The sequence below is a fragment of the Marmota marmota genome, unplaced genomic scaffold (assembly GCF_001458135.2).
Source record: "Marmota marmota marmota unplaced genomic scaffold, marMar, whole genome shotgun sequence".
Lineage (NCBI taxonomy): Eukaryota > Metazoa > Chordata > Mammalia > Rodentia > Sciuridae > Marmota > Marmota marmota.
Genome location: NW_025999968.1, coordinates 61,557,538 through 61,581,236, shown reverse-complemented (window position 1 = coordinate 61,581,236; position 23,699 = coordinate 61,557,538). Strand labels below are relative to the sequence as shown.

The 23,699-nt window shown below is 54.6% G+C and overlaps 1 protein-coding gene and 1 long non-coding RNA gene across 4 annotated transcripts; one reads left to right on the top strand and one right to left on the bottom strand.

Annotated features, from left to right (window-relative positions):
- Positions 1-1,301: 1,301 nt before the first annotated feature.
- Cryaa (crystallin alpha A) lies at positions 1,302-21,107 on the bottom strand. Of its 3 annotated transcripts, none has more exons than XM_048803742.1 (4): positions 20,932-21,107; positions 4,483-4,775; positions 3,115-3,237; positions 1,302-2,029 (listed from the first exon to the last, which is right to left on the bottom strand). In XM_048803742.1, the coding sequence occupies exons 2-4, from the start codon at positions 4,669-4,671 to the stop codon at positions 1,820-1,822; spliced, it is 522 nt and encodes a 173-aa protein (XP_048659699.1). In that variant the 5' UTR covers positions 4,672-4,775; positions 20,932-21,107; the 3' UTR covers positions 1,302-1,819. The 3 variants fall into 3 exon arrangements, with proteins under 3 accessions (XP_048659699.1, XP_048659700.1, XP_015334311.2); XM_048803743.1 differs by lacking the exon at positions 20,932-21,107 and adding an exon at positions 4,156-4,236 and having other exon boundaries at positions 4,483-5,821; XM_015478825.2 differs by lacking the exon at positions 20,932-21,107 and having other exon boundaries at positions 4,483-5,564.
- On the top strand, positions 6,015-8,888 carry LOC125616980. Its single transcript, XR_007347827.1, has 2 exons — positions 6,015-7,004; positions 8,704-8,888. It is a non-coding gene; the product is annotated as an uncharacterized LOC125616980 (long non-coding RNA).
- Positions 21,108-23,699: the final 2,592 nt, after the last annotated feature.

Here is a 23,699-nt window from a genome sequence, read left to right as displayed (position 1 = left end):
TTTCTAGCCCAAGTCCCAAAGTGTGGTAGCCATTTTGCACCTACCACAGGGCACCCGCTTCATGCAGAGGTGGGCTAACCGGCAGAACAGCCGGGGTGCTTGGGAAGGGCAGGAAGGAGGGTCTTGGGCATCTCTTCCAGGGGAGCCATTCTGTACATGAGGCCAGGCCAGAGCACAGGACACACATGTCCAGGAGGTGAGGGGTGTGTGTGTGGTGTGGTGTGCTTGTGTGTATATGCCTGTGGTGTGGGGGGCCTGTGTGTGAGATGTGGGATGTGTGTATTGTGTTTGTGTGTGAAGTGCGTGTGTGATGTGTGTTAGGTAGATGTGTGTGTGTGTGTGTGTGTGTGTGGTGTGAGGGGTGTGATGTTGGCATCTGAGATCTCTGGTGCCTGTGAGTGTGTGGTGTGTGTGTGAGAATATGCTGTGCTTGCTACTATTTGTGGGGCATGTGTGCATGTGTGTGGGTGTGTGCAGTGCACACCGGGCTCTGTGTGTGGGTGTGGTGTCTGGTGCCTGCCTGTGGGGTGTGTTTGTCACTACTTTGCAGTGGCAGTGCGCTCTCCTGTCTGCCTGGGGAGCAGTGGTCACTCAGACACACCCCTCTCCTCCCAGGAGGAAGGTGCTGGCGCCATCACATGGCCAGCCTGCTGGGTGCCATCACATGACCAGCCTGCTGGGCACCATCATGGTCCCAGAGCCCTGTGGCCTCCGCCCCCCCCTCCCTGCGTGACTGGAGTGCTCAGGCCCTGGTAGCCCTGGCACAGCTTCTCGAGGACTCCACCTGACCTCTGGCCTCACTGTCGGCAGCCCCCTAGAAGCCCCTGACCTATGCCACTCCCCGTGGAGTTTGAGGCTCTCCAGAGAGTCCCCTCCCCACCTTGGGGTCAGGGCAGAGAGCAGGGCCAAGCTGCTCTGGGTGGAGGGTAGAGGTGCTGCCGGACACTGCTGGTCCCCAGGACCCCTGAGGGCTGGTGAATGCCCTGGGGATGGGGAGGCTGAGCAAGCCACACCTCTAATGCAGGACCAGGGCCTGCTGCCCACTGGAAATGGACTGTGCACCCCACGAGGTGATGAGGTGACGGGAGAAGCCCGGGAGGCAGGCTGGAGAGGGGCCATCTCCCACTCCTGCTCCCGCAGAGCCCGCTGAAGAGAGGCCCTGGACACAGGAGAGAGGAAGGGACACTGGAGGCCCTTGGCAGAGCCAGCAGGAGCAGAGGCCACCCATTCCTCCCTCTGGGTGCTGACCCCCCGGCCCTCAGGGTTGCCCAATGCAGACAGCATGACCACCAGACGGCAAATTGCTGTGCCACCTGCTCTTTATTGGCTGCCATGGGCTGCATTCTCGTGGGTGACTGGAGTCCCCAGGAGAGGAACTACACAGAGGAAGGGTGCAGGAAGACGGTCTGAGAGGAGCAGGCTGCAGAGCCAGGGGCCCGCAGCACCCACGGCACCACAGGGAAGTGGGCTGGGCCGCCGAGGAGGCCACCGGTGTCCGGATCCATCCAGAGGGCTGGGCAAGGGCACCCTTGGGGCTGGTCACCCCCTCTTGCCCTCTGAGCAGAGCTGATGTCCCTCGGGAGAACAAGGTCCCATCTAGAGAAGTGTGTGATGCAATCACTCCCCTGGCGGGCAGGTGTTGGGCCTGGGACACCCTGAGGTCACGGCTCCAAGCTCCCGGCCACTCTCTCAAACCCTCATTCCTCTGAGAAGACGGGGGATGAAGGAAAGGAAAGGAAGGGAAGGCAGAGGCCTTTTCTGTGGTCCCCCCAGCTGGAGGGGTCAGGGGCCGAGGGGGGCAGCCGAGGCCGAGGCCTGCTTAGGACGAGGGTGCCGAGCTGGGCTTCTCCTCCCGCGACACGGGAATGGCTCTCTCGCTGTGGCCAGCATCCAGGCCAGACTGGACCTTGGGGCCTGAGAACGTCAGCATGCCGTCTGCAGACAGGGAGCAGGACAGGGCCGACTGGTCCACGTTGGAGGGCAGGCGGTAGCGGCGGTGGAACTCCCGGGAAATGTAGCCATGGTCATCCTGGGAAGAGGCCGGGGAGGGGCGGTCAGAAGCAGCAGGGCAGCTGCCATCCCCCACGCTGAGAAGGGCCCTCCCAGACCCCCTGAGGCAGCCGGGCTGTGGTGTCCTCACAGGGGCTGAGCTGAAGAACTGGAGTGCCGCTGTCCAGACCTCCAGAGATGTATGGACTCATGTCCAGACTCTCTCCAGCCCTGGAATCTCGGCCCAGCCTGTTGGCCCCCTGACCTCCGAGAGAGACCTTTGACGAGAGCAGAGCACAGCAGCTGGGACTGCCCAGGGCCCTCTCTGGCCTGGCGTTGGCCCCCAACGGGATGCCTCATGCCACTGGCCCGGCCTCTCCATCGGCTTTTCCCCTGAGGGTGACCCAGGAGGACTGCTCAGGCCGGGTCTCTCACTCCCACCTGACAGGGTCGGAAGCTGCGGGGGCAGCAGGCCTTTGCTTCTGGATGCCCTGACCCCAGATTCAGCTCCTGGGCCCTGCTTCCTCCTCCAGGTGCAAAGACCTGAGAGCTGGGAACTGGACGAAGAGGGACTGGACAGGGAGGGGGCCTCCCCTAGCCAGGGCAGGGGGGGCAGCAGACAGGGAGCCCCCAGGGTCTCCATATGACCAGGAGTGGGCGCAGGGTGGTGACGGCAGGGGAGAAGCCCCCACTGCCCCCAGTACTAGCCACGGGATCCGGCAGGCAGGGGACCTCCTCAGGCTCTGGCCCTACCCTGGTTACCCTGAGATACTAAGTACAATGTTGAAAAGGGCCACTGAGAGGTGACTCAGTGAACGTCCCTAAAGGCCAGCTGTACTGTCCTCACGGGCTCGCCCTCCAAAGAGAGGTTGTGAAAACACGTGTTGGCTCAGAGGTGCCCACCACAGGCACTGCCCTTTCCCGGGTCCTTTCTAATTCCATCCTGTCGTGAAGACCCAGAGCAGCCCCGGCAGCCGGGAGCAGCACCCAAGGCAAGGACTCAAGATGGAGCCGCAGGCCACATTCACGCCGCTGCCCCGCCTGCTGGGCTCAGGGGGACAGTGCCCAGGGTCCCGGAGGCCTGCTGTGGGCAGGTGGAGGTGCCGTCCCGGGCGCGGAGCTCACCTGCCGCTCGTTGTGCTTGCCGTGGATCTCCACGAAGTCCTCCAGCACCTTCACCGTCAGGTCCTCGGGAGAGAAGTGCTTCACATCCAGGAGAATGACAAACTTGTCCCGGTCGGATCGGACCTGAAACCCAGACCCGCATGTGGAGCTCCCCAGAGGGCCACCAGCTCCAGGATGGAGCGGACACACCACCCAGAGCGATTGGCAGCTCTGGCACCGGCCACCGGAGCAGACACTGTGCTGGCCTCCTCCTCACAGGCCAGCAGAACAGAGTGCACAGGAGCCGGACTGCGGCACCCGGGCCAAGGGCAGCTGCGCCACTGACCCCAGACCTTAGGGGTAGGAGTGTTTGACCACTGCTGGGCGATAGGTGGGCTGGCCGGTCCCTGGGGCGTCGCCAGCGGGGTGTGGGTCCAGGTGAACTAACTGGCTGTGGCTAATTGGCATGGCTGGCTGGCTGGTACACAAGTCTGCTGGCTGGTGATGGTCAGGGTGGCTGGTCACGGGCTGAATGGTTGTTTGGTGAGGGTCGGGGGCTCTTTAGGGTTGGAACGCTGGTTGCTCACGAGTTGGCATTTGGAATAAGGTGGCTGCCCCAGCTTCATCTGGGCTCCGTAAGCAGCCACCGGGGCCCATCTTCCAGGTCCACCTGCTGCTGCAGCCTGCGCAGCACTCTGTCTGGCTCACAAAGCCCTCTGTCCCTTGCTCTCCCCTCCCTGCCCTGGCTCCTCGGCTCCCTCTGGCCACTCTGCTCCCGGGCGTGGTTGGTAGTGCCTGGCCTCTGGGAGCCTCCTCCTTTAGGAGGCCTCTGGGCCTGGACCTGCCCCAGCTCAGCGGGGAGAGGGAAGTGGGTGGCCTCAGGCCTTTCCTGGGCATGGCTGCGCACCGGTCAGAGGGGTGAGAGCCCAGTCTCTGAGCTTTGCCAGCAGCAAAAGGCAGCTGCTCTGCTGAAGTAACCCTCTCTCTGGGCCTCAGGCAGCACACCCTCCCGCACCTGCAGGGCCAGCGGGAGGACAGCCCGACCCGGGAAGCTCACACCACCCTCCGACTTGCCTTGGCGGGGTTGTTCTTGGGGTTTCCAGCATGTGGTTGGTGCATTACAAACCACATATGGGTCAAGAGCTGATGGGAGGAAAAGACAGCAGTTGGGCCTGGGTTGGCTTCCTACTCCAACCCTCCCCAGGGCGCCTCTGAAGGTGACGAGGCTGGGGGAGGCAGGACGGTGGCCTACAGCCACCACCTGCTCCGGGGAACAAGATGAGTGCACCAGGGGCAGCAGGTGGCCCCTGAGGAATCCCTAGCTGTCCTCTGCCCAGGCCGGGCCCTCCTCTGACCAGCCAGGAGAAGCCAGAGGCCCCAGGACCTTACCTCAGAGATGCCAGAGTCCAGCACTGTGCGGAAGAGGGACTGGCGGTAGTAGGGGCTGATGGTGGAAGACAGGAAGGGCAACAGGTCATACTCGAAGAGGCCCTCACCGAAGAACTGGTCGAACAGCCGGCTGGGGTAGAAGGGTCCCAGCGCACGCTTGAACCAGGGGTGCTGGATGGTGACGTCCATGTTCTGCTTCGGCACTGCGGGGACTGGAGGCTGGCGACAGGGCAGGGCAGAGGCCTCTGGGCAGCGCAGTGGGGAGCTGGGTGGCCAGCCCTCCCTATATACGCCTGGACAGAATGGAGGCATTAAAGGATTTCTCTGGAAATGCCTGAGCTCAGGAGGAAGGTTGCAGAGTCAGCAGAGCCCCGCGGGGGCCCCACGCCTGCTACCCCAACCCCAGAGGCACACGCTGCCCCAGCCCCAGAGCCCAGGCCTGAGCTGTCTGGGCACCTTGGGGCCACCAGGAGGACAGGTGCCCCCATGTTCACCACGGGGAGACTGTGGAAAGGTCATCTGTATGGGTCAGGGGCAGCACTGATTCTTGGCACACCTCTGTCCTGACTGTTCCTCACGGTGGCCCTTGGAGGGGAAGCTCATCGCTCTGCTTCACAGACAAGGAAACTGAGGCACAGAGGTTAGACAAGCTGTCCCCAAATCTCAGCTCCCAGGTGACAGCACGTTTCTCCAAAGCAGAATTACCTCTGTTGCTTCTTACTGGTCACAAAGATGAGGCCTCCTCACATAAAGCTCAGGAAGACAGGAAATAGAACAAGCCAGCCGAGCTTTGGGGTGCCGGCAGGAGCCCTGTTCAACCTCAGGCTCACTCCAAAGACCGTGGGCTTCCTGCAGGGGCCTGATTGAGCGTGTGGAGAGGGGACCTGTGTTCCAGGCCCTTCGCGCGGCTCACCCTCCATGGACATGGCCCCCTGCAAAGCCTGGAGCCTCAGCATGACCACACTGTGGCTGTAAACTGACCACCCATCACCAGGGTCACTGGCCACAGGGTCCTGCTGTTGGCAAGGCCTGGTGAGTACTCTGCTCCTGCCCGTGGCCCTCTCCAGTGACTCCCACTTTAAATGCTTCTAGAAGTTTCTTGACCTTGGGCAGCATTACACTTCTGCTTCCTACACCCCTACAGCAGAGGACAAAGCCTGCTCCCACAACTCGGGCTAGCTTTTGGCACGCGTGACCCAGACCGTGAGAAGCTGCCGGTTCCCCTTTGTGCCTCCTGCTTCCTGGCCCAGCTTCTGATCAGCGTCCAGTCCATGTTTGTGGAACAAACTCTAGCCCCAGGGCTCTCAGGATCTTTGCAAACTCTCTGGCCCACGGATTCAGAAGGTCATCAGATAATAGACACCCGGCCATCAGGATGGTACATCCAGGACAAAATTGGTGTTGCAAGTGGGGACCCAGGGCCTTTGCCATGCAGTGTGAACAGGTGGGGGCTTCAGTGAAGGGGGCCTCAGGTTGCCTGTTGGGCTGGGGTCACACCTGAGCGGTGGCAGGGGTATGGACAGGGTGGGGTGCCAGCTGCCTGTTCCTGGTGCAGAGGGTGGGGTGTGGGGGGCAGATGGAAACCTAGTGAGTCCTCCGGGGAGTGGCCAGTGGGGCCAGGCCCCAGGTCATGGCTGGGCGGAGCCGTCCTGTAGTCCCAGGCAAGGACAGAAGCGTTCTTTCTGTCTCCACTTAAACTCTGCTCAACACAGGTGTTCTGTGCTCGTTTTGATTTTTTTTCACGTTGCCTTTAGATAGGACTCACCTCGGCAGCTACGGTGCTTGGCACCTCCCTGGCCCTGGGCACAGAGAGAAGCATGTTGCTCTGCCTGCCTGAGCTGGCTCTGCCTGTGGGCGGTGAACAGCTGGGGCCCTCAGCAGGGATGGAGACAAGTGCCCCCTGATGCTGGCCTGAGCCTCGTCCCAAGGGCCACATGGCTCAGCTGCCGAGGGTAAGGCCAGGTCCTCTGGTCTCAGGTGCTCACACTCCTGTACCCCCACCCCTGTGGGCCGAGAGTCCTGGGGGCCCTGGGGCATGGAGGGCCAGACAAAGTCTTCAGGGTGAGCCAGGCCTGGGTCTGCACAACTGAACCAGGAAGATTGAGACGGGGGAGCTACAGCGCCAGGGCCCTCAGGGCCACGTCACACCTGCGTTCGGGGCCCTGTGTGAGTGTGCTGCAGCTGCCCTAGGAGGCGTCACAGACTTGGTAGCTTAAAACACACTAATGCATCGTCTTGAGGTTCTGGAGGCCAGAAGTCTGCACTGTGTCTCGCTGAGCTAAAGCCAAGGGGAGCCCGGTGGTGCCTGTGCTGGACTTAGAAGAACAGGTGTGGGCTTCAGTGAAGCCGCCCTCCAGCTTCCTCTGACTGGCGGCTCTTCTCCCACCTTCAAGGGAGGTGTGGGTGGTCCGGTCTCCCATCACCCCTCTGGCTGTCGCTCTCCTGCCCCTGACCCTGGATGAGCCAGGATCATCTCCCTGAGGCCAGCAATCCAGGGAAACCAGCCTTCTTCCCTCTGCCAGGTAAGCAATAGACTAGCTCTGGGAACTGGGGCAGGGAGGCCTTGTTTCTCCTGCTAGCAAGGGAAGAGCGTGAGGTGTGGCCCAGGGCTGCCCTGGCCCTGTGTCCCTGGAGCACAGACTGGTGGGCTACGATACCACTAACCAAGAGGACCCAGGCCCACAGAAAGGCCAGTGGTGAGGGTCAACACGGAGCCTCTGACTGTACTCAACCTGAACCTCAGTTGGCTATCATCAGGGGCTCCTGTTTCTTCTCCAGCCCACTGGCCTGGGTCCTGCAGGCCTCGGTCTGCTGCTTGAGAGCACCTTCATTCCTGGACAGACTCTAGCTGAGCCCTGTCCACACTATACACTGTCAGGCAAAGCCTGCTCTGTGGAGCCGATGGTCTAGAGGGTGAGACAAAGAAGCAGGTGGCATCCAGAGCTCAGCAGGGACAGAGCAGGACCAGGGGGGAGACCCTGGGGCTCTTCCAGCAGACACGCCCCTGGCTGTGGGCCTGGGTTCCTTCTAGAAATCATGGTGAAGATGCCCACTACAGTTGGGGTGTCAAATGTCCCCCAAGGCCCCTGTGTCTTCAGGGAGGCCCTCCTGCGAGACAGTGGAGCCGTGGCGGGGGGTCTTTAGGTCACTGACAGTGCCCCTGAAGAGGACTGTGGAACCGTGTCCCTTCCTCTCTTTCCTGCTTCCTGGATCATGAGGTGGGCTCCACCATGCACCCGCCATGGTGTGCTGCCCCCGCCAGAGACCCAAAGCTATGAGGCCACCTGTCCTGGACTGGACCCTCCAGAACCACGGGCCCAAATAAACCTTTCCCAAGTTACCTGCCTGACGCTTGTTGCTCTAGTGACAGAAAGCCACCTAACAAACACTACTTCAAAGCCATCAAGTATAGCGGCAGGTCCAGCCACGAAGGTGCCGTGTCTGGGAACTGAAGGTCAGGTTCTTCTCATTACTCCACGTCCTGCCCATCTAAACCACACAGACCAGCCCTCGCCGTCGGGAGCCTAAGTTCTACACATCACACACACAGCAGGCGACCCTCACGATTGGAGCACATCCTCTGGGGTGCTGTGAACACCGACTGAGCAAACACAGCAGAGACTCAGCCCCTGCCACAGGGGAAAGCCGAGGTCACGCTCCTGCGAGGCCCTGATCCATCAAGACAGAGCCTAGCTTCGTGTGTCTCTGATGACACCTGATTTCTTATGTGTCGCTGATCCATGAATATTGACTGCTCTGACAGCACCATGAGGCAGCCTGAGACTTCTTTACGCATGCGTTTTCTCCATAAGAAACGTCACAGCTTCCTCGTGTGCAGGACAAGGATAGCACTTCAGCACTGTACTTAGGGCACTGAAACAGCAAAATCACCAAAAACAAACAAACACACACAAAAATGCAAAACACACAGCACTAAAGACACCTCAAAAGGACACAAGCTGACTTGTCAGCCTCAGCTGGGAACACGCGTCCTGGGGGGAGACTCGGCCACTCGGCACCGATCTTGGAGGGCAGGTACACTTGAGCAAGTGTGTGTGATTGTGAGAGCAAGCAGGCACCGTGGACTGAACTGGATCCCCAAATTCTCACGCTACGTCCTCGCCCCAGGGCCTCTGAAGGTGACTTATTTGGAGACGGGACTTTGAATTGAGGTAAGACGAGGTCATGTGGTGGAGCTGACTCCAATCTGTGTCCTCACAGTGGAAGTCTGGACACAAGAGAGACACCAGGAATGCAGGAACGCAGGGAAAGACCACGTGGGGACTCAGCAACAAGACGCCCTGCCAGCCATGCGGAGCGGCCTCACGAGGAACCTGCCCTCTCACGTCTTCACCTTGGACTTTTAGCCTTCAGAACAATAAAAAATAAAGTTCTGCTTAAGCCGACCGCTCTGTAGCACCCTGGGCCCCTCATCTGAGGTTGGGCTTTCTGTCATTTCAACTGCTTGCAGTCAGTCATGGTCCAAAAATATTAAATGAAAAATTCCAGAAATAAGCAATTCATGAGTGAAAAATGCACACTGTTCTCGGCAGCATGAGGAAACCTCTCGCCTGCTCCATCTGCTCCCTCCTGACCCAGGGTGGAGGAGGGGCCAAAGGCCCAGGGACCAGGCAGGGGGTGTCGGTGTCAGGGAAGGACCCCACTGATGTGGGTGGGTGATGTGTGTCTATGGCGTGTGCATGCTTTGTGCATCTGTGTGTGGCATGTGTGGTGTGTGTATGGGGTGTGTGTGGTGTCATGTGTCTGTGTTGTATGCGGTAGTGTGTGCATATCTGTGCACGTGGCATACGTGGCGCATGTGTATAGTGTGTGTGTCTGTGATGTGTGTGTCTGATGTGTGTGTGATTGTGTGTGTCGCACGTACTGGGTGTGTGACTGTGTGCATGTGGTGTGTATATTGTGTGCATGTCATGTGTGTGCATGTGGTGTGTGTTTTGTGTGTGTGGTTGTGTGTGACGGTGTCTGATGGAGGACAGCCGTGACCTCGGGGTCTTTTCTCTGCTATCCAGAGACCTGTGGCCCTGCCCAGGCAGGCGGGCGCTGAGTGCTGCTGTGGTCCCTGCATTGTCCCCACGGTTTTCTCCTGTCCTCAGCATTCGCGCTTCCTGTGCCCGCTCGGCGCCAGCCTCCCCCCCACACAAAGGCCACACTGACTTAGGCAGAGGATTCCCAGAGCCAGCAGTCTGCCGCGCGGCCACAAAGCCCCAGCACTCCGATTTTCCACTCCAGGGCCCCCGCTCACGCTCAAATCCCCGCCCCCGCCCAGGGTGAGGGGCATTGTTGTGATCAGCAGGAATGCGCCCAGCTAAGCCCTGGCCCCAGCTCCTCCCAGTCAGCGGGTCAGACAGGACCTGGGATGTCGGCTGCAGACCCCACCACACCCCAGAAAGGAGCAAGAGGCCCATTCACTTCAGCCCCTCAGGAATGCGGCCTCTGGGCTGGGTGCAAGGGGAGACCCCACAGAGCTCTGAAGGTGGCACCAGGTGATGTGGCCCTCTTTGGGATTAAGAGACAAAGCCCATCCCTGCCAACACACGAGGTCACAAAAAACACGCCGCTTCCAGCCCTCCCTCCTGCTTGCCTACACCTAGCGTCGTGGACAGTTTGGCCACGGAAGTGAAGAGCTGTCTTGTCAGGCTTATTTTCATTACAAAAGTGCTCACACAGTCTCCAAAGTAGAAAGAAACAACAGTACAGGAGGCGCTCTGGAGACATCTACAGGTTCAATCATCAGGATAATTCGGCCCCCATTGCTGGTCTCCACCCAGGATTGAAGTGTTTTAAAACAAAGTGCAGACAAAGCCCTTGCCCCCCACAGATTTGAGGTTCTTCTCTGAACAATAGGCACAAATTCCACTTCCCAGGTGGCAAGATCTATGAGAACTTGACACCCTCTCAACCCTAGACACTACCTAAATCTCCCTCCTCATTTCAAATGCATCCTTTTTCAATTTTTAGAATCATGACCCCCCACAAAAAACTTCGTTCACGGCTATCACTGCTCCGCAGACCCCCCCCTCAGGCTTCTCTGCATTATTGAAAGGCTGCCCGTGGTTCCTTCCACCCGCAGATGGAGCACAGGGCACGAATTGATTCTCTCACGGGAGACAGATCTTGTATCAAGGCAACCAGCCCAGCTTAATGGGTGTCTTAGTCTAGGCTGTCCCCAAACTGAGCCTGGACCAAGGCTCAGGTGTTGCCCTTCACTGGGAGGTTGGCAGCTGACCCGAGGGTAGAGTTAACTGAGGAGGCTGAGGGTGCAAGGACTCAGTGGTGCCGCGCGCTGCCCGCCACTCCAGAGCACTGCTGGCTGCCACTTCCTCCCACAGCCAGACCTGGGTCACAGCCACGGAGCAATGACCTCCCCAGCTTTCTGATTCTCCCCTGGGGTCCAGAACCCTCTGGATCAGACAGGTCAGCCTGAGGCGGAGGCTCTGCTGGGCCGGTGGGTGTTTGGTGGACAGTGGGCGCAGCGGGTTCTGGGTGCTCAGGAGTTCGCCCCTGAGCTCCGGCGTGTTGTGCAGAGCTGAGCAGTGGCCCCACACAGGGGCTGCGACTCTGCCCGGTCAACACTTCAGCTGACAGCATGGAGCGAGGCTGACTGAAGGTTCGTCATGTTTGTCCCCACCCAAGAGGTTGCAGTGCTCAGGGCCTGGGCTTCTTCGACTTTCAAAGGCGCCAACAATTCCTGAGGAAATGATCTAAAGGAGTTTGAGGACCTTCAGAAAACTGCACACCAAGTGAAGCAGGCAACCCTAGTTCAGGTAGTCTCCCACCTGGAGTGTGCACTGGGGACATGCCTGACAACACATGTCCCCAAGGTTGCTGCTGTTCCAGGAATGGACCTGCTCCTCCCCACAAAGCTCCCCAGTCAGGTCAGCTAGGGGCCAGTATGTAGGGGCAGCAGCTAAGGCTCCACAGGACAATGGCAGGACATTCCTGGAACCACAGGTGGAGCACGGGGGCCCATCCCAGCACCTGACGTCCTGCCCACGGTCTCAGCGTGCCTTCCTGCAAAAACTGCCGGCTGCCAGTCCCGCGAGTGAGATCTGCAGGCCCTGGCCCGCCCACCTCTGGCTTCTCCTCAGGCATCGCAGAGAGCCACCTTGGTTATAGCAGCCTGGAAGCATTGGTCCCCAGGCTAAGGGCCAAGCCTGGCAGTGGACCATGTATGCACGCCGATGCCGGGTGTTGGTGACAGAGGAAACACACCCAGGGACAGGTGTGCAAAGTTCCCCGGACTCAACAGCTGGCTTGCTGTCAAGGGTGGATGGACAGCTCCCAGGGTGAGGAAGCGCTGGCTTGCCTTGGCACACTTCTCAAGCTGCTGGCCCAGCTTTTTCCGCTAGCACCCGCTGGGAAGCTGCCTGAAGGAGGGCTGGGCTAAGGTCTGCCCTCCAGGAGCCGCAGCTGCCTGCTGTGCCCACCTGGCATTTTGGCTCCAGCTCTGGCCGGCCATGTCCTTGTCCCCAGGGTTCCTGATTGCTGCAACGGGAGGACCCCAAGAATCCATGATGGTTCTTGGCAAAAGGCTGAACCCAAAGGTATACAAAACTCCAGCTAGACTCCACAGGAAATGCTGCAGCGGGGAGAGGATCGAGGGGCCCGGGGAGCCAGCAGAGACAGCCAGAATGGCAGCCGGCCTCTGTCGGTGCCTCAGAATCCCAGGGGATCCCCTTAAAATGCAGCCCTTGAGTCAGGGGCTCCGGGTCAGGCTGAGATTCTGTGTCCAAAAAGCCCTCAGGAGATCCTAATCCTGGGGTCAGTTGAGCACCATGCTCAGAAAGGGCCAGTGGGAAAACCGACCCAAATCCAATGAGTTCTGGGTGTGGGGAGAGAAAGGAGAAGGCTCCTGCAAAGGCTTCAAGACCTACTACCAATGCCAGCTGTGGGCCTCCTCACTGGGAAAAGGTTTTTCTTAAACAACTGGAAAAATCTGGACACAGACACACACACACACACACACACACAGACACACACACACTTTTTCTTTGTAAGTTACCGCTGGTTTTGTCAGCTATGGTGATGGCAGAGTTGTATAGATGATCCTGTAAGAAAATTTACTTTCTAGACGAATATCTGAGGCAGGTTGGGGTGGAATGGCATGGTGTCCAGAGTTTAAAGTGCTTCAGGGGGCAGTAAGGTAACAGGATAGCTGCTGTGAATACAGGTCTTTTGATGACCACTGAATGTGCATGGTGGCTGGACAGGGCATCACTGTGCTATCTGCTCCTCATGGAATTGGGTTTTGGTCTCCAAAGATGAGGCTGCTCCATACAAGACATTTACAAACAGCCTCTTTTACATCCCTCTCCGTTTCCTGAAATGTCAGTGCGTGAGCCTCTGTGTCCCTCCAGGCCCACTGGATCAGACAACAAAATAGATATGCCACTGCTTCATGTATGTTTTAAAGAAACTGCCAGTAGCAGACCGTGATCCTGGTTCTGTGGCACCTACGATGTCAGGCTTGAGTGAGAGGTGTCAGCCTGACTGGGACATCAGGACTTGGAATCCGCAGGTCCGCTACGTCTGACTTCCATTCTAGTTCTCTGGACCTCTTGGGAAGCCTGGGCTCACCCTGGGAGAAGTGCTGAATAATTACCTCCCGGCTGCAGGAGGGAGGGACTGGCCTGTCATCGTGCCACCTCAAAACAGGAGCTTCACGCCCCCTAGTGTCCACTGCCACAGCAAGTGGGGGCTTCTGGTTCCAGGATGAAAGACAGTTCTTTCAAAAATGTAACCCCAGAGACGGTAAAAGTCTGAAATTTGCAAATTCTATCCACAACTATTGCTTCACAAATACTCGCACTGCTCCTAAGAGTTGGCATGTCTGAAACCAGGTTTCAACAGCCACGGAACTAAAGTGATGTCAGGACACAGGGTTACCAGACTACAACAGCACAGCCCACTTGAGGCAGCAGCTCCGCTTCTGGAAATGTATCTCGCAAGTACATGGTGCAGGTAATGGCAGAAGGCTGCTTACAGGAGCTGTGTTGGTGTTCGCAGACAGCAGACACTATCAGGATACGTGGGTGGTTTGGATATGAGGTGTCCCCAGAGTCCCCATGTTAATGCCAGCATGGTCAGGTGGAATGTTAGATTATGAGACTGTGAACTGTTAGTTCATCCGAGTCTGAATAGACTGACTGGGTGGTAATTGTAGGGGCATGGCTGGAGGAGGGGGTCACTCCCTGCAACCCCTTCCCCTTCTCTGTTTCCCAACTGTCATATCCTGAGCAGCATTCTTCTGCCATGTCTTGGTCAGCCTCATCTTGGGCCCAGAGTAAGGGGGTCAGCCAACCATGAACCGAACCTCTGAAAATACGAACCCCAAATAAACTTCCTCCGCTAAGTTGTCCTGGGCAGGTCTTTTGATCATAGCAACAAAAAGCTGACTAACATAAAGTGTTGGGGGCTTTGGGCTTTTTCACATCCGAAGCATAACATTCCACCTGTGGCCCATAAGAGCTCATGCCCATCTCACGATACCAAATGCATTTAGTCCATCTCCACGAGTATCCATGGTCTTAACAGTCCCAGCATTGCCCAAAAGTCCAAGTCCAAAGGCAAAGACTCAAGGCAAGCTCTTACTTGTGAGACCCTGTAAAAATTTTAGAATTCCATGTATCCAAAATGCAATGACACAGAGTACACATTCGCAATCCAGAGAGAAGGAAAGGGGCCTAGAGAGGGGATGGGACAAAAGCAAGGCTGAAACCCAGCCACGCAAACAAGTCCTATACCTCCGCATTTGGCATCTGGGGTTCATGGCACCCAGGTATAATCTCCAAAGGGCCTGGGCAGTCCTGACCCTTTGCCCTTGCTAGCTGCAGCCCACGTGGCCTCTCTCTCAGCCTGGCAGCTGACGTGGGCAGGCAGTCCATGATATGGCATCTCCTTATCCTGGGGGTCTCCACTAGAGCTTTGGCTTCCTTCCCACAGCCTCACACATTGCCCTCGCAGGGGCAGCCCATAGGGATTCCAACCGCATTATACTTTGTCTGGACTCCCAGGCCTTCCTTTGAAACATTGGTGGAAGATTCCATGACCCCCTAAATCCAGCATCCTGCATTTCTGCAGAACTAGCATTACATGAATGATGCTAAGTTCTGTCACCAGCTCGAGCAGTAGCCAGGCCCCCTTGGACCATGGCTGCAGCAGCCTCTGAATGCCCCAGCAGCTGAGCATGGTGAGACAAATCCTGGGGAAGCGGCTTCCTAGCACCCTTGTGCAAACAGGGTGCCACCATGGTTTGTTAGAGGAATTTTCATTTTACACGCTAGAGCCTGCAATAGATATCAACTTTCAAATTCTTGAGCTGCCTCACGACATCTTTTCTATTGCCTCTGTGAAAACTACCTAGCTTCTCTTCAGTGGTAGTAAACTTCAAAAGCTATAACTTCCTTGGCCCTGATTTTACATATGCTTCTCTGGCCAAACCATACACTTTTTCAATCCTTTCTTTCTGCTTTCTGCTCCTGATTCTAACAGTAAACCTGGCTAAGAGCTGGCAGTCATACCCATGCCACCATCTGAATGCTGCGTAGCCTTGGGATTTCCTCTGCCAGAATAAGTCCGTCACCTTTAAATTTGGCCTCACACCATTCTCAGCACATGGGGAGAATGTAGACAAGCACTTTGCCAGAATGTAATACTTATGCCCTCTAGCCCAATTCCAAGTTGTTCCCTCTGAGACCTCATGAGGACAGTCTTTACTGTCCACATTCCCCACATTCCACATTCTTGTCTTCTAAACTTCTGCCAGAATTGCCAATAAGCTCTGCTTACAACATTCTAAGACTTATCTAGCCCATACCTCCAAACTTTCCAATTTCCTCCCACAGACCAGTTCCAAAGGCTTCTGAATCACATAGTTGGGTAGTCATAGCAATGGTCTCACTTCTGGTATCAATTTCTGTTAGTCAGTTTTTTTGTTTCTGTGACTAAAATACCGAACAAGAACAACTTTGAGGAGAAAAAAATTGATTTTGATTCATGGTTTCAGAGGTCTCAGTTCATGGTCAGTCAATTCTGGGCCTGAGGTGAGGCGGTCCCTCATGGCAGAAGGGTGTGGCAGAGCTGGTCAATTCTTGGTGGCCAGGAAGCAGACAGAGAGTGGGAGGAGCCAGGCAAAAAACACAGTCCCCAAGGCATGCCCCCAGTGACCCACTTCCTGGGCCACATCTCACCTGCCTATATAGTTACCCCCAGTAATCCATTCAGGTGATTAATCCATCAAGTGAATCAATCCACTGGTTAGGTTACAGCTCTCATAATCTGATCATTTTACCTCCTGCAGTTGGGGAGGACAGCTCATATCCCAACCACAACACTAGGTAAAGATCAGGGCACTAGATTCTGCTGCATGGAATATTCTTCAACCACTTAAAGACAAAGTCCACAAATTCATGTTCAAAACATCATTATTCACAGGAACCAAAAGATTGAAATTATCCAAATGTCAATCAATGGTATAAACCAAATGTGGTCTACGCAAACAGTGGAATACTATTTAACCTTGAAAACAAGGAAATCATGACACGGGTACAACATGAATGAAGCTTAAGGACATTTTCCTTAGTGAAATCAGCCAGACACAAATAGACACACACTGTAAACTCCCCTTATATGAGGAATTTAAAAGAATTCAAATCAATAGAGACAAAAATTAAAATGGTGATTGCCAGGGGCTGGGGGAAACTGTGAGTTAGTGTTTATTGGGGACAGAGTTTCAGTTTTGCAAAATGAAATAAGTCCCAGAGATGAAGGTGGTGATGGCTGCACAACAGTGTGAATGTGCTTGCTACCTCTGAACTGTGCATCTGGAAAGTGCTAGTACTATGCTGAGCTGGTGATACACACACATGACCCCACCCACTAGGGAAGCAAGTTCAAGGCTAGCCCCAGCAACTTTAGTGAGACCTTGTCTCAAAAATAAAAAGGACTGGGGATGTCGCTCAGTGACTATGCACCCCTGGGTTCAATCTTCAGTATCCCACCCCCAAAAGTTGTGAGTTTTGCAAATTTTAGGTTATACGTATATTTTTTTCCACAATAAAAAGTGAGGACATTCTTCACATTGTGATATACATTACATAAAACTAATGTAGAGAATAATGTGTATGGTATGCTAACATGACCAAACATAAAACCTACAATCAACTGTTTATAACTACATAAAATGACTCTGGGTCCCCCATGAAACTGGCAGTACTGGCCACTCTTCCTGGGGACTGCAGGAGGCTTCTCCATTTTGAATTTCAACCCATGAGTATGTACTAACCACATGTAAAATAAGACATTAAAATAAAAACACAAAGCATAAGAACACACACACACACACACAAAGCATAACCACCTTTATAGAAAGCTGTAATGTGGGTCACCTGTGTGTGCTGACCATGCTGCCTGCTGGAATAGAGCCACTGATCAATCCCATTCTTCACATGGATGTCCATCAGTGTCTTAGCCCATTTTCTGCAGCTATAACAGAATTTCAGAGACTGGGTGATTTATAAAGAACACAGATTTGTTTGGCCCACCATTCATTCTTAAGGTTGGAAGTATAAGAGAACAGTGGTAGTATCTGATGAGGGCCTTGGTGCTGCCTCATCCCATGGTGGAAGGCAGATGGGCAAGAGAGGGTGAGAGTGAGACAGAAAGCAAGAGAGGGCCAATCTTGCTTCCATCAGGGAATTTATCCCATGACGACTAGCCCACTCCCAGGATAACAGTGTTCATCCATTTACAAGGCAGTGTCCTAGTGATCTACTCAACTCTGAAGGGCCTCTCCTCCAACACACTGCACTGGGGACTCTGCTTTAATGCATGGGACTTTGTACATTAAGACCACAGCAACTAACCAAGTGCAGTGGTGCACACCTATAATCCCTGTGACTTGGGAGACTGAGGCAGGAGGATCGCAAGTTCAAAGCCAGCCTTAACAATTAGGCGAAGCCCTAGGCAATTTAGTGAGACCCTGATCAAAACAAAAACATTTTTTAAAGGGTTAAGTGTAGGGAGCCAGTCTGAATGATTCACATTCTCTTTCCCTGAGCCAGAGAGGCTCTGACCACCACTACATAGTGACCTGGACATTGCCCTGGTCCTGGAGATTGAGGATGCATCTTCAGATGTAGGCGTGTTGCCCCATGGATTGAGCTATACTCACCTGTTCCTTTGTGATATTACCCCCTTGCCCTGTTTGGGATAGAATGTTCCATGGAAACTCCCTTTGTGTGTCCCCTTCTCTTGCTCTGCCTTTGGGTGTGGCCTTCCTAGATGTCAGTCAACCTGCTGACAGCAGACATCATGAAGCTAGACTCAGCCCCCTGAAACCTGACCCCTGGCCTCATTTAATGGCTTCTTCTCAATAAAAAGGGTCAGCACACACTCGCTCTCTCTTTTTCTGTGGACCCTTAAGGTCAGAGGAGCCATCACAGGAACCCCAAAAAAAGGTATCTCTGTCTTTTGTGTGGTTATTTCGTGCAGCCCAGTTCCCCCGGAGTGACCCTGAGTGTTGACAGCTAAGGATGTGGCTCAGTAGTTAAGTACCTCTGTACCAAAAAAGAAAAAAAATCCCAGCAACTAGCTTACACCAGCCCCCAAACCTAACAAGGAACCGCCACCAGACCACCTTGGCTGCTGAGGTCCTCTGAGTGCCCAGGTCCTCTGCACAGCTCTCAGTGTAGCCTGAGCTCAGCTCATTCCAATTCCTGCTTGTCTTTGCTCCTCTCTTGGACATGGGCTCCCTGCAGGCAGGGACCTGGCCTTACCAGGGCCTTGAGTGGCATGTGACTCCCAGGAGATGCTCCTAAGCGTGTGATGAAGAGGCAAAGACTGGAGGACTGGAATCTCCCAGGACCCACGCCCAGCAGCTTCCCTTCCTAGAGCACGGCAGCTCATTCACCACCTGCCCCGCACACGCCTGTGGGGTTTTGCTTGGTCCATTAACGGGCTGATCCTGACTTCTGCCCTTTCTCCCACGTTGTCAGGCACACCTTCCCTCCACAGAGGAAGGCAAGCCCTCCCTTCTTGCTCTGTGAGACTTTGTGCTGTAGGACGTGTGCCACCAGCACGTGCACACACCTTTTCTTCTCTTCTCCTTTGCACATGAAATGAGAGAGTAGACACACTAAGCTGGCTTTGCAGCAGAAAACATCTCTGGTCAGAAAAAAACACTGCAGGGACCAAGCAGCCTCTCTGCCTCCAAGAGGTCATCCCTACCCAGGTGAGGGAATCCATGGCTGACAGTAGCATCCAGCTGGCTCTGGATGTCAGCTTCAGGAACTTTTAGCACCTGAGCCACTTCCCTCTGGCCCAGCTGACACACACAGCAATTGCAGGTACCAGTCAACTGGAGCCTGCCACCATTACAGTGACGGAGCTAGTCTTCAGTCCTAGCTGGGTGGCTGGCCCACTGGTGGCTGGGCACCCTCACGCATCTGCAGTCAGCAGCAGGTGGGCCTGTGGCCATGGGCAGCCTCGGTGCAGGAGGCCCTCATGGGCAAACACCTGGGCCCAGGCCCCTTACACAGCAGCTGGAAGTTCTGAGAGAGAAAGACCACAACACTTTGGCAGCCCAGGCTCATAACTGGACCAGTCATGTTCACCACACTCCACTACATTGGACATTGCCCAGCCCAAAGAGGACACTACCACCACCATCAGGAGAGCTGCAGAGTCACATTCCTAAGGAGCAAGGAAACAGTAGGAGTGCAATTAAAGCCACTTTGCAAACAAAATATCCAAATACACCATCCAGAGCCCAGTTAACACATAGGAGCAAACATTGTGGCTCAATGGCAGGCCCTTGACCTATCACACATGAGGCCCCGGGTTCAGCCCTCAGTACTGGGAAAAAAATAAAAGGAGAAAATACACATTGCACAACCCTCAACTGGGATCTAGATCAGGACCCCCAAATTAAATACATTAATATTTCTACAACCAAATTCATCACTGCTAAGTGGGATAAATACCCCATAAATAGTACTACAGCATGTTTCTGATTTATATAGGCAAAAAAGTGATTGATAAATACCAGATAATACACACTGTAGGGCTGGGGATGTGGCTCAAGCAGTAGCGCACTCGCCTGGCATGCGTGCGGCCCGGGTTCGATCCTCAGCACCACATACAAACAAAGATGTTGTGTCCGCCGAAAACTAGAAAATAAATATTAAAAAAAAAATTAAAAAAAAAAATACACACTGTAAACGTTCTACTACTTCTCATTCCCAAGGAAAAGGTGGTCCAGGAAACTTCAACTCTACATAGGTTCCAGTGAAGCTGCATGCCTGTGTGTGAGCATGCGGAGGGCCATGTCTGGTCTGGGGTCTTGGGAAGGACTGGCAGTGTCATATGCTGTGGTCGGATTTAGAGGTTGCATTGAACCAGCTGTGGTGGAGCCCCAAGTCCTGACCTCAGTACAGAGACCCCAGTTGCCCAGGCCCATGACGGAGCCTTCTCCTTTACCTACTGATCCAGATCGCTGAGAAGTGTCCCTGAAACTAGCAAAGAGCAGGTAACATGTGATGACCATACAGTCTGCAGGATCCCCAGCATCTGCAATGTCTCCCCCATTCTAGAAATTTCTCCATCAAGGGAAGAAGGCAGAGGGCTTCATCACCATGTGGGATGTTTCCTCCTGTTTTATGACTTTGGGGTCAACAATGAGGTCTGCTGTTGCCTCCTTCTGCCACTGGACCGTTCAGTTTCTAGAACTGTTTGAGGTCACAGGCTGAGCACACTAGCAGAGCTCTGCGCTCTGGAATGTCTTGTTTCACCACCAAGTCTTGGAGCATTTTTATCTCTACCCCTCATCCCTGGTGCTGGGGGTGCCAAGCGAGCACTCCTCCCCTGAGATACACCCCAGCCACAGAACATGTGTGGGAAGCCCTGGTCACTGTTAATGGTATGACCCCTACCCCAAAAAAAGCATTTATGTTTGATCTTCATGGAGTGTAAGACTCCTTTCCAAATGAGAAGTAAATGCCAGATTCAGGACCATCTGAAAGACAATCAGGAAGAGAAGTGTGGAGGGCTGGGCCGAATGACAAACTGCTTCCTCTCTCCTGGGCCAGCTTATCTGCACTGAATCCAGGGCACTGACGATTGCCAAGTATGCAGAGAGTAGTTCTCAGGTGTTCATCTGCATAACAGGGAAAGGGGTGCCCGCCCACGCACACCTGCCCACGCACACCTGCGGCTGCTCCCTCACCAGCATGGCCCCGCCTTCCTGGAAACCAGCACAGCCAAGCTGCTGCCTCAGCTCCAGGCACCTGTTCAGACCACAGTTTTCATGGGACCTGATTTCAGAAAAATCCATCCGTGTAATTTTCGGCTGTTCCTTGAAGAGAAGCATGTGGGAGACTCAGCTCTGCAGACGGTTTCACACCTTGGCACTTGTTGAATATTCATGCTCACCTTTAAAGCGCAGCTCCTCCTGCGCAGTCCAGCTGGTTTCACCCCCAGCCCCTCCCTACTGTGCACCTCCATCGCCAGCTCGCTCCATCCACTCCTGGCAAAGTCCCCGTGTACACTGGGTTCTCTGTTTCCATGGTTCTTGGTCATCATGTTGCTGTAACCCTCAACTACTTATCTTCTGATTTCCTAAGACGGGGGCGGGGCTTCCCAACTTCAATGCGACTTTCTGCCCCATTATAAGGACAGTACTTCTATGTGCCCTTCTCACAGTGAGCAATGGGGTGCATTTAACTCTTCTATGTATTCAAAGTTCAATTAGAATTGCCAAAGGACAAGTAAGCTTTTTAAATTAAAACACGCATGTCATACTAAAACAGCAGCGGCACCTGACCAGACAGGGATGCTACCAACACCTTAGGGCGGGTCAGTTTTTGCAGCAATTGAATTTTGGAATCAAATTGACAGGTGGACAAAATCTTTCTGCTTCCAGAGCTTTCTGCATTTTGGAATCACAGAGAAGGGGCCATGCACCTGTTCTATCAGGAATCAGAATAAAAAGAACGAAGATCTTCAGGTACCTAGAATCCAGCAGGAGAGAGATTACCATGTGCAGCAGAGCACTTGTTGACCTATGACAGAGAGCTGGAATTTCAGGAGCACCTCTTGGGTGCTCAGCTCAGAACACTCTTCAAGGCAGGTGCAGCTGACGCGACCCCCCAACAGAGAAGATCACAGCCAAGGTCCCAGGAGATAGGCCAAAGCAAGCTTCACCCCCACAAGTAAGCAGGGAAGGCTGCGAGAACCCAAAATGAGCCACTCACCTGAGAGGTTCCTGGGGAGACCTCAGGCCAAAGTGTCTTGTTGGAAGGAGGGAGGCACTGTGGTCAGCATAAACAAGACTGTGCAGGTGAGCAGCACAGACAGACAGGTGGACAGGGGCCTGCCTTCTCAGGGACTTGGGAGCAACAAGGGCCCCCCAGGAGGAAGTATGGTGTCAGATCTGTATTCTCCCCAATCTTCCATCAGCTGGACAAACTGTCACCTGGAAAGGGGAAAAACAGTGTAGACACTGCTGCTGTGCCCCAGGTGTATTGAGAAACAGCCAAGAGGACAGAGCGGGCAGAGATGGCTGAGAGAGTTGGATAGCCAAGGATGGCCCTGGCGAGCTGAAGGGTTAGGTGTTAGAGCAGAAGTCTGGCAGCGGGAGGAGGAGACAAGTTGAGTTTGAGGTGTCCATCAGACTTCTAAGTGTAGATCTGTCTTCCCACGGTGTCTGGCCAACCTGCCACTGAATCTGTCATAACAGACTTCAAATGTCATATGGACAGATTCAAAGCCAGACAGGTGGCTGAAAGACAGACAAATGGATGGGTGGACAGATAAGTGAGTGAGAGGGACTAGATAGATGGACAGATGAAGAAAGGGAAGGACAGACAAATGGGTAGATGGTGCTGGTGGCCCTGGTCTGGTCATCTACCCTGGTTCTAGTGATTACCTCCTTGTGGGACCTTTCTATTTCAATTCAGCTCCCATGCACAGAACTGACCCTGCCTTCTTCCAGGGACTCCACCAGAGACCCATTGCCAGGTCCAGCTCCCCAGGAGACCCGCTTCCTGCATGGTGTCCTGCTGCTGCCCACACTGGACACAGCACTGCCTCTTGGACTGGCATCTGTCTTTTCACTTCTCTGGTCTCACCTCTGAGCCCCTGCTCTTCTGCGAGGTATCACTGTGCTGATGTAGCCCTTCGCTAGGTTGGGGGTGCCTCTGCTACACTCTGCCCTAACAGGCAAGATCAATAAACCCAGATGGTCCACGTCCTGCCCACTGTTGCTAAAAGCTTGGTCCTTGTCCCTGATGCCAATCCAATAACATAACGAGGACACGGTTTTGAGAAAAATGAAAAAGATTTATTGCTTTGCTAGCAAAGAAGAAACACAATGGACTCTTGTCCCAAAGCCTATCCACAGGAATTGGGGGCTTTTATAGAGGTGATTCACAGAAAATGAAATCAGGGAGGAGAGACCAGGAAGGAGGAGAACGGGGAAAAGAAGATCAGGGAGGAGAAGTTTAGGAAAAAGAAGATCAGAAAAAAAAAGAAAAAAGAAAAAAAAAGGAAGTAAAGTTTCAAAGCCACAGGGACATAGTAGAAGCATCAAGTGAACCCCTATTAGCTACAGCCAGGTTCTCTTGCCACTCAGTGACAGAAGGCAGCAGGCCTGGAAATTAGGTGGCTGGGGTTGTGGCTCAGCAGTAGAGCACTGGCCTCGCATGTGTGTGACCCTGGGTTTGATCCTCAGCACCACATAAAAATAAGTAAGTGAAATAAAGGTCTTGTGTCCAACTACAACTAAAAACAAACAAATAAATGAATAAATATTAAAAAATAAAGAAAGGAAGAACAGAGTCCCTCCAACTAAAGGTTCCAACCTGGGCAGAGGTGGGGGTGGGGGGAGTGTCTGAAAGGGTGTCCCAGAGGCAGGTCACTGCTCTTCCAGCCACACCTCTAGATGGCCTTGGGCAGGCCACAGCAAGAGTGGGGGATCGGGTTTCCCATCTGGCAAGAGTAAAGGGCAGGGCAGAGGGCTGGGGGTCCAGCCGGTAGGAGTGGGGGGAGGGCTAGGGGTCCTGTCGCAGGAGTGGGGAGTGGGGAGTCCAGCCCACAGGAGTGGGGAGGAGTGGGGGAGGGATGGGGGGGATCCTGCCCCAGGATTGGGGGCAAGTGGGGCAAGGTCTGGGGGGTCCGTGCCGGCCTGGAAGGTGGGGGGG

What these genes read in the sequence shown, in the direction of transcription:
- Cryaa (XM_048803743.1), bottom strand. Translation starts at nt 4,794, where the DNA reads ATGCCTCCATTCTGTCCAGGCGTATATAGGGAGGGCTGGCCACCCAGC. An exon ending in TGGACTCTGGCATCTCTGAG is followed by an intron (nt 4,237 to 4,482) that starts GTAAGGTCCTGG and finishes TCCTCCCATCAG; the next exon opens with CTCTTGACCCATATGTGGTT. An exon ending in CCGCCAAGGCAAGTCGGAGG is followed by an intron (nt 3,238 to 4,155) that starts GTGGTGTGAGCT and finishes TCTGGGTTTCAG; the next exon opens with GTCCGATCCGACCGGGACAA.